The 9,951-nt window shown below is 49.3% G+C and overlaps 1 protein-coding gene across 1 annotated transcript; it reads left to right on the forward strand.

The window, feature by feature from the left end:
• Window positions 1-325: 325 nt before the first annotated feature.
• LOC116825926 (zinc finger protein RFP-like) lies at window positions 326-8,589 on the forward strand. The gene is given in 7 exon segments (XM_032782339.2): window positions 326-777; window positions 3,051-3,281; window positions 3,590-3,612; window positions 4,320-4,435; window positions 7,128-7,187; window positions 7,549-7,593; window positions 7,596-8,589. Coding segments are annotated over 7 exon segments (1,356 nt in total). The 5' UTR covers window positions 326-360; the 3' UTR covers window positions 8,060-8,589.
• The last annotated feature ends 1,362 nt before the right edge of the window (window positions 8,590-9,951 follow it).

The following is a 9,951-nucleotide window of genomic DNA, read 5'->3' on the forward strand; positions in this document are numbered from 1 at the left end:
AGCCTGAAGGCCAGGTAGGGAACAAGCAGTAGGAGTCAGCAGCTGTGATTCTCACCCTCCTTCCCAAGTTGCTCCACCATATCCTCATGTCAGGCAGTGAAGCCCCCAGTCGCTCATTACCCCCTTTTTGAGCCAAGTGACTAGTCCAAAGTTTGGGGCCTGGCACATGTTTCGAAGGAGCTGGTGACAATTTAGACTCATCACACTTCATTCAAGGGCTCTTTACAGTCCACAGAGAAGAAATCACGAGACCGCACCCAGAAAGGAAACGCCTAATGGTACAAAGTTCAATCAGCCCATTTCTGAGAAGAAGAAAGTGAAACTAAACTCCTCTCTTGACTCTTTCCTGCACTAGATGCCATGGCTGCTGCAAATCCAGCAAAAACGCTCCAGGATGAACTGACCTGTCCCATCTGTCTGGACTATTTTAAAGATCCGGTGTCTCTAGACTGTGATCACAATTTCTGCCAAGCCTGCATCACCCAGTTCTGGGAGGGATTGGCTACCGACGTCTCCTGCCCTCAGTGCAGAGTGACTTTCCCCCAGAGGAGCCTCAGGCTGAACAGGCAGCTCAGGAATGTTGTGGAAGCAGCCAGAGAACTCAGGTTGTCCCCAGGGAGGGAACCAGAACCAGAGAGACTGTGTGAGAAACACAAGAAGCCTCTAAAACTCTTCTGCAAAGAGGACGAAATCCCCATCTGCCTGGTGTGTGACAGATCCAAGGAGCACAGAGATCACACCGTCATTCCTGCAGAGGAAGCTGCCGAAGAATTCAAGGTAGGAAAATAACCTATTGTTATTTTTATAACCAGAGCCTTGGGGAACTCACCTTCCCCCAGCATTAGAGTTTCCGTTAGCCCCAGACAACCACTCAGTGAGCTCCACTGGAGAGGAACGAGTGATTTCAGACCTAAGTAGGTTTCCCAGCAACTGGGAATCCTCCCAGGGCTCATGCAGGTGGAGAAGTGTGGCCCTGCATAAACGCCCTAAGGCTGACACATTGGAGTGAGGAGGATTGATGAACCTGCATCCCACCCTCCTGCTCCCCATACACAAAGTCCTGAGCACTGAAGGACCCCACCCTTCTCTGTCTGCCCTTCCCCACTTCCACCACCTCCCAAAGCTACAAGCACCATGTCCATGCTCCCCCTCTCCGTGGGACTGAGGGAGCAGTAGGATGTAGCTGGGCTGTTCTGCTGGCCTTCATCCTCTTTAACCTTTTCCTGCAGAGCTCCTCACACAGACAGGAAGGGAGTCACACCCTCATGAAACTTTGGCGGGGGGGGGCACAGGAATGGAGCTCCCATCCTTTAACCATAGGCACCGACTCCGTGGGTGTTCCAGGACTGGAGCACCCATGGGGAAAAATTGGTGAGTGCTCTGCACCCACCTCAGGTCACCTCCACTCCGCCTCCACCTTCTCCCCTGAGCATGTCACGTCTCCACTTCCCTCCCATCCTTCCCAGTGCTTCTTGCCGTGAAACAGCTGATTTGTGGTGGCAAGCACTGGGAGGAGGGGGAACACGATGCACTCTAGGAAGACAGAATCCGCACAGGCTTTTCTGTGGCCAGTAATATCCCTGCTCTCCCAGCAGTGACTCCCGGGTCTTCTAGTCTGGAGTTTGGCCTTATCACCCTGAGGAAAATCCAAGGCCTTCTCCCTCTGGCCCTCCATAGGCCTCTGTTTTACCTACCCCCGGCCTGGTTGGATTACATGACACCTCCCTCTCCCCTGATCACTGCTCCTTCATTGTCCTCACCTGGGGAGGAGAACTGGTTTATCACAGGTGGGGCTGAGACCCCTCTCTCTTTATAGGGCCAGACATCCTGTGACCGACATTGTTCCACTTTGACGTCTCCTGAGGCCACAGGGAGAGAGTCCTAGGCCTGCAGATTTCAATTTGGAGATTTTGGCCATAGATTGCAGTGTGGAAACCATATGCCCATAAAGATTTCCATCTTGACATTAATAATGACAATAATAATTTGTAATCAATAGAATGTACTGATTTCTATTGCGGTGGCATCTCTGGGCCCCAGTGAGAGATTAGGGTTCTGTTGTGCCAGACACTGTACAGAGACAGAATCATAGAATCAAAGCACCTTGAGTCCAAATCACCTTGAGTCCACACACAAAAGGGCCCAAGACAGCACAGGTCCATGCCAAATACCATGGGGATTAGACTGGACTGTAGCAAAACTAACCCTTGGGCGGTGGTGACCGTGTCAGGCTGAAGAACCAACTGAAGTGGTTCCATTAATCCTCACACTGCTCTCCCACAGTGCAGCATTTTGAAATCTCTGGAACTCACTGCTTCTGGGAGCTGAGCTGGGGAACAGGTATCCAGGCAGCCCTGCCTCTGTAAAGGCCCAGGACAGAACTAGGGCAAACTCTGACTGCTCTTGACAACAATGAAAACATCTAATGTGGTTTGCCCTAGTGCCCAAGTCAATTCTTTCCAGTCCCCAGCAGTTCAGGGCTGAAATTCACGCCTCAGTTTCACAGTTTTCATTGTCTGTTAGCTCAGAGTTTGGGGGATGTTCTGTTATATCTTGAGGAATCCTCTTTGTTTACTGTTTTGAGTTCCAGCTTAAATAGAGACATGTACCCCTGGCTTTGAAGTCTTGGTTTCTTGACCGAACAATTATCCCTCTGCTCATTTCTGGCTTGCAGTCCCGTTGTGCTCTGACAATCTCTCCATTCCTGTCGTTCACCTTTTATGCCTGAGGGTGTTGTCCAGATGTGTTGTTTTACAGTCCTTAGTATTTTCTTATTTTCACCTTCCGCTGCTTTGGATCTCCATCTCCAAGGCCATTGATAACGCACTATCCAGACCACGTCAGACATGGGAACGTCCCATTACGAGATTCTGGGGCCAAATGGAAAGGTGTGAGATAATTCTCTCTCTAGTAACCACAGGATACTGTTCAGAGTCAGATGACTTAGAATTTGGAAAAAAATTCTCCCTCCTACACACTCAGCGCTCTATGTAAGGACCCCAGGCTCCATCCATGTCCCTGACCAGCCCTTTCCCTATTTTCCTTCACAGAGAAATATACAAACCGAGAGGCAGAAGATTGTGTCTGAATTTCAGCAACTGCGGCAGTTCCTGGAGGAACAAGAGCGACTCCTGCTGGCCCAGCTGGAGAAGCTGGACAAGGAGATAGCGAAGATACAGAATGAAAATATCAGTAAACTATCTGAGGAAATTTCCCGTCTCAATAACATGATCAGTGAGATGGAGGGGAAGTGTGAGAAGCCAGTGACTGAATTGTTGCAGGTGAGACTGAGTTAGAAATACTCCAGACCCCAACACAGGGACAAGACTGCTCCTAAAACATGGGCACGGGAGTCCAGCAGTCAGAGATCACCGTGTAACTCAATGTGTATTGCAGAGATGTGAATGACTACTGTTTTTGAAAAGTTACAGAGACTGTGATGTAAAAAGTGGAAAAGCCTCATTAGCTCAGCAAATACATGGCCCTGTGGCAAGATCACAGCCTCTTTCCCCCATAGTTGCTAACTCCCTTCTCTGGAATTCGAAGTGTGTCAGGTGGCACTGAAATTCTCTCTCTTTCTCTCCTCTAGGATGTGAAAAGCACCTTCAGCAGGTACGTGGCTCTCTCACTCCCCCTCATACTTCACAATGCTGGGAGAGGGCTTGGTGGTGATGTTACCACCGTCTCTCCCCAGGGCTCTACAGCCAAATGTGTGGGGAAGGTCATATTTTGGATCCAAATTTCTCTGATCAACTTCATCCAGAGGTTCTCACCCTTTTATAGAAGACTCTGGAATTCTCCATTCAGTGGGAAGGACTGACCTCAAGTATTTCCTAGAGATGTCACCCCCCTGGGGGACTGGCTGCCTCAGGATTGTGGGGATGGAATATGGGCCTGTCACTGATGGGGCATTGGTTACCATTTAGCCCAGGGCAGCAGTGCTCAAGAGTCTTCCCCACCTGAGGGCTGTTTGAAGACTTGTGTGGAATGAGCTGGGAAGGGGGGAGTTCCTAGAAGACAGATTTCTACACTTCATCTGAGAACTTCCTGTCTCTCAGAGCATGGAGGCCATGGTGTGAATTGGCCGTAGAGATGCAATTCCCCTTTTGTCCCCGGAGCTAGACTCTCCAGACCTGAGCTGAAGAATAATCATGGGACCTTTGTGGGGGGCGCGAAGGGTTCACTGCCACGGCCTTGTTCTGAAGCTGGGAGAAGAAGAGGAATTCTAATTCCAGATCCATTAGAACAGTGAGTCACTAGCAAGAATTTATAATGAGTCAATAAATGAAATATAACCACGTGGAATTGTTTCTCTCTAGGTCTGGGAAGGGGAAGTTCCAGCAGCCAGAGGAGATTTCTCCTAAGTTAGAATTAAGACTCAGTGATTTCTCCCAGAAAACTGTTGCTCTAATGGAGACTCTCAGGAAGTTCAAAGGTACTGAGAAGGGACCTAGGAGGGGAATTGGGATGAGCTGCTGAGACTGTGGGAATAGAATGGGTCTGGCCAATTGGTTGATAATTAGATGATGGATCTGTTTAATTGTTGGGTGAGAATGCCACATACTTGGCGTCCAAGACACTCCAGCTGATTAATCCAAACCATTATTTGTCCCACAAGCATGCCTTGCCATTGCAATTACTATTAAAGTAAGAAATTACAGACATACCTTATAGAAGTACTGGCCAATTACCTTCTTCTGGGGCATAGGTGGGTCACAGAAAATTCCCTGTGAAGTTCAGATTCCTCTTTACAGATCCAAATTATATATTTTAGTTTTTTCCATCATCTTGGACTGTTACAAATATTAAGTATCTTATATAACTCATACAGTAAACATGCATGAACTTTTTAATTGGCAGGGCTTTTGCTATACAAGCTATTTTCATGTTTTTGGTCTCTTGTCTGATTGGTTTATTGCCACTGATTATGTATAGGTCACTTTGACCCTGTTCTCTGCATAGGGGGGTTTGGACTTTCCTAATTGGGAGGGATTACAACTGCTTTGGAGGATAGGGTTATAATTCAAAATGATCTGGACAAATTGGAGAAATGGTCTGAGGTAAACAGGATGAAGTTTAACAAGGACAAATGCAAAGTTCTCCATTTAGGAAGGAACAATCAGTTTCACACATATAGAATGGGAAGAGACTGTTTAGGAAGGAGTACGGCAGAAAGGGATCTAGGGGTTATAGTGGACCACAAGCTAAATACGAGTCAACAGTGTGATGCTGTTGCAAAAAAAGCAAACGTGATTCTGGGATGCATTAACAGGTGTGTGTGTGAGGACACAAGGAAGTCATTCTTTCGCTTCTCTGCGCTGGTTAGGCCTCAACTGGAGTACTGTGTCAGTTCTGGACCGCATTTCAAAGAAAGATATGGAGAATTGGAGAGGGTCGCGAGAGAGCAACAAGATGATGAAAGGTTTGAGAACATGACTATGAATGGAAGGCTGAAGAATTGGGTTGTTTAGTTTGGGAAGAGAAGACTGAGAGGGGACATGATAGCAGTTTCAGTTATCTAAAAGGGTGTCATAAGGAGGAAGGAGAAAACTTGTTCATCTTGCCTCTAAGGAAGACAAGAAGCAATGGGCTTAAACTGCAGCAAGAGAGTTTAGGTTGACATTAGGAAGTTCCTAACTGTCAGAGTGTGTACACTGGAATAATTGCCTAGGGAGGTTGTGGGATCTCATCTCTGGAGATATTTAAGAGTAGGTTAGATAAATGTCTAGGCGGGATGGTCTAGACAGTATTTGGTCCTGCCATGAGGGCAGGGGACTGGACTCGATGACCTCTTGACGTCCCTTCCAGTCCTAGAATCTATGAATCTATGAAACTGTTCCTGGGCAGTACATTTTGGGTGTCTGGGTAGAGGTTTATAAGAAATGATCCTTGTTCCAATTCTCAATACTTAACTTAATAACTAGTAGAAAGCAGACAAATGGAGCAGATGTAGCAAATCCCAGGCATCAGGACGTTTCACATGAATTCATGACTTACCAAAGGTCACAACATTCAGTCCCAATTTCCACAAAATGGCCTAATCTGGGGCCCCTCGGTTTCTCTCTTCCCAACTAGAGAGCTGCAGGACAGGTGCTCCCGAACCATGTAGCCTCCAGAGCTGCAGGTAGAGTCAGTGGAGCTGCAGATGCCCAACCCCTCTGAGAACCAGGCCCCTGGTGCCTAAAAGTCGTCACCCAAAATTTACACCCTAAATTAAAGGTCATTTGTTAAAGCTGGACACAGCCCATCACTGTGCTCTGGTCCCATATGACAGCTAGTCTGGGCCAAATGTCCCTCCAGCACAGGGGCTTCTTGTGCCTCCTTCCCAGCAGCTGCAGGGACAAGGCATGTTCCTGAGAGGGCTGGGAATGGGGTGGGGGTGGTGAGGGCTGGTGGAAAGGGAGGGGTGGACGAGTGATAGAGGGACGTGGACAGTGTAAAGCTGGACCTCTCACACTCTGCACATGGGGCAAGACACACAGGGGCCATTGTCCTAAGGATGTAACTCTGGCTGGCTTCAAAACTTCCTCTGCCTGTGCCAAGGTCTGCACCAGTCCCTGCAGCCACTGAATAGCAGAGTCATCCCTCAATTTCCACATTTATAAAATGGTTTTACTATTATTTCTATTTCTGCCTATGGAGGACGAGGCCCCATTGTGCTGCTCTCCATAAAGATGATGAGTAAACAAACCCAAAAGCTCACAGTTAGAGCCAGGATTTCATAAACTCTCAATATCCCGTTAGTGTCAAAGGGACTGAAGTGGGAAAAGTTACTTTTATGCCAAAGTCTTTGCAGGTTCTGGGTCTAGGTTATGACAAAAGGCAGCAACTAAATGAGACAACAAACTGGGGTGTGAAGGGAAGGAGGGGATGAGGAGGGGAAAAGTAAATCTCACTTGCAGATTGTCCTGGAATGGTTGTGAGGCTGCAAGGACATTGGTTCCATTGCTGGGGGATGCCTGAATCTGAATGAGAGAGGAAAGAGACGGTTTCAGACCTTTTTATATTAAATTTCTTGGAGCGTTTCTCTGTCATAATTAAAAGACAGTTCTAGGAGTTGAGAGTGGGAATGATGTTATAAATGTGAAAGCCTGAAATCTCCTCTCCTTTCTCCTTCCCCCCTCCAGACACTCTGCCCTCTGCACTGGAGACAAAAGGAGGAGGATCCCTAGGAACATTCAGACAGGGTGAGATTGCAGCTGGAGATTGTCTTTAAATGATCAGAAAATGTCTTCATGAGATTGTAGCTATAGTTACCAACCAAACCGATACTGACCATGACACACACAGCCCTAAAAACAACACACTGAACAGCGAGGAGCTCCCACACTGAAGTCACACAAACACTCCTGACACCAACCTTAATGCTGAGTTCATGCCCAGGAACTGCACTGACACCTCTGCTCAGTCTCAGGTGTCCAGGGCAGAGGCAGCTCCCTGGGATCCAGGCCTGACCCAGCCAGGATAGGGCTGCTGGAGAGTGTGAGAAATGGTCCCAGCCTCCCCCAGGGCTGAGCTCTGCCCCTAACGCTCTGATTCTCTCTCCAGCGAATGTGACTCTGGATCCAGACACGGCTCATCCCCAACTCATCCTGAGGATCGGAAAAGTGTGAGATGGAGAGACACACGCCAGGATCTGCCCGACAACCCTGAGAGATTTGACTATTGGGCCTGGGTGCTGGGCTGTGAGGGATTCACCTCGGGGAGATGTTGCTGGGAAGTGAAGGTGGGGGCTGGGCAATACTGGGCTGTGGGGGTGGCCAGAGAGTCTGTGAGGAGGAAGGGAGTCATCAGCGATAGCCCTGAGGGGGGGATCTGGGCTGTGGAGTGCTGGGGGGGTCTGTTCCAGGCTCTCACCTCCCCTGTGACCCCCCTGCCCCTGAGCCGGGTCCCCAGCAGGATCCGGGTTTGTCTGGACTGTGACCGGGGGCAGGTGACATTTATCGATGCTGGTGACGAGGCCCCGATCTTCACCTTCCCGCCGGGCTCCGTCCCTGGGGAGAGAATCCGACCCTGGTTCTGGGCGGGGCCAGGATCCCGGATCCAACTGTGTCCTTGAGACACACAGCAGAGAAGGGAACTGGAAATCAGCCTCTCTAGCCTCATGGTCCCAGTCTCTATGACCTTGGAGGACTCCCATCTACCCAGCCCCTGGCCCCTCATCTCTATGGCTGCTGGAATCTCCTCCCTGTCCCTCTCTGCAGCCCCAGGGAGGGAGGGGCAGGGAAAAGAACCCCTGGGGCTGCAGGAGGAGCAGAGGGGCAGACGTGGGGGCAGGGTAGGGGGCAGAACTAACAGCTGGGCAGGGGACAGGCAGGGGTGGGGGTGGCAGGGACACAGCATGAATCAATCAGGGTTTTGGGGGGCTGGGGAGAAGCAGCAGCAGCAGGGAGCGGTTTGTACAGATCTGTGAGATTAGATCTCACTGGGGTCTCCCAGCCAGAACTCCTGCCGCAGGGGCCCAAGTCACCTTCCCCTGTAGATGCAGGGTTGGCACCACTGTATTTGTCACACCCATGGGGCATGGACAGGGAGAGTTAAAAAATCACAAGATAAACCAGGCTACATTATATAATGTTTTTTTGGAAACCTCATGTTTTGGGGAGTCAATTTCAGTTCTGCGTCGTGATTTTTACCTTCTGGGGTTAGCAACACTGTGAGAGTCAAGGGGGCTGGCTGGGCTGAGCCAGAAGGAACAGAGAAAACACAAGGAAAAGATAAAGTAAAACAAAAGAAACCGAGAGTCCTGGAGAAAGGGTGAAAATTAAATATAAAACCAATGAAAGGAAAACACTTTGGAGAGGGGAAAGGACCAGAAGGAAGAAGAGGGGAAGGGATAAACTCAGAGGGAAGAATGGAGAACATGAGGGGGATGGTCTGTGACAGGGATCAGAGAAGAATGGAAGAGACACAGAGAAATAAACAGGGATGGGAAATGAAGGCTAGGAAAATGGTTAGTGACAATGAACAGTATGAACGAGAAGGGAGAAGAAAAGGGAACACAAGAGGGACAGAGATTTATACAACGTCACTGAAGATGAGACTGTAACTCAGGGGTGGCCGATCTGAGCCTGAGAAGGATCCAGAATTTACTAATGTACATTGCCAAAGAGCCACAGTAATAAGTCAGCAGCCCCCCATCAGCTCCCCCCCTCACCCCCGGCGCTTCCCACCCATTGGTGGACCTGTCAATCTGCACCTCCCTCTCCCTTCCCATGCCTCCTGCCCACTGCGATCGGCTGTTTTGCGCTGGGCAGGAGGCTCTGGGGGGAAGGAGGGAGGGCATGGGAAGAGGTGGGGGCCTTAGGAGAAGGGGTGGAGTGGAGTGGGATGGGGTCAGGCCCTGGGGCACAGCCATGATTTAAGCAGTGAGCACCCCTCGGTACATTGGAAAGTTGGCATCTGTAGTTCCAGCCCCGTAGTAGGTGCCTATGTAAAGAGCCGAATATTAACTTCTGAAGAGCTGCATTCGCTGCGGAGCCACAGATTGGCCACCCCTACTGTACCTAGTTAATTTCAGAATACACACGAAGTGAGTATTCACCCATGAAAGCTTGAGAAGTTTGGACTGCGCTTTGTCTGAACAGCCCCTTAGAACTGTTCGCTGAGGGTGGCCCTCCTAGGAGAACAAGACAGAGATAAGGAAAGGTTGCTTTATTCTGCAGAAGAAAGAAGAGCCTTGTACCTTGGTACAAAAAAACTCCATCTTATAGAAACTTCACAAACCTTTTATACACATTCAGACAGAGACCCTTGCCGTGTTAACACTTGGTTGGTGGTTGTCAGACCCCGTACTTCTGTTATCTGGTCAGTGAAAACCGGTTTGGAGCTAGTTTCTCCTGCTTTAAGGCAGAAGAGAGAAGACAGTTCAAAAGTTCAGGTTACTGTGTAGGTGAGGCTTCTGCTTCCCCCAATGCCTGAACTGTTAGATGTTACGGGGGGTTACCAGTA

This window comes from Chelonoidis abingdonii, chromosome 12, assembly GCF_003597395.2.
Source record: "Chelonoidis abingdonii isolate Lonesome George chromosome 12, CheloAbing_2.0, whole genome shotgun sequence".
NCBI classification, from domain to species: Eukaryota; Metazoa; Chordata; order Testudines; family Testudinidae; genus Chelonoidis; species Chelonoidis abingdonii.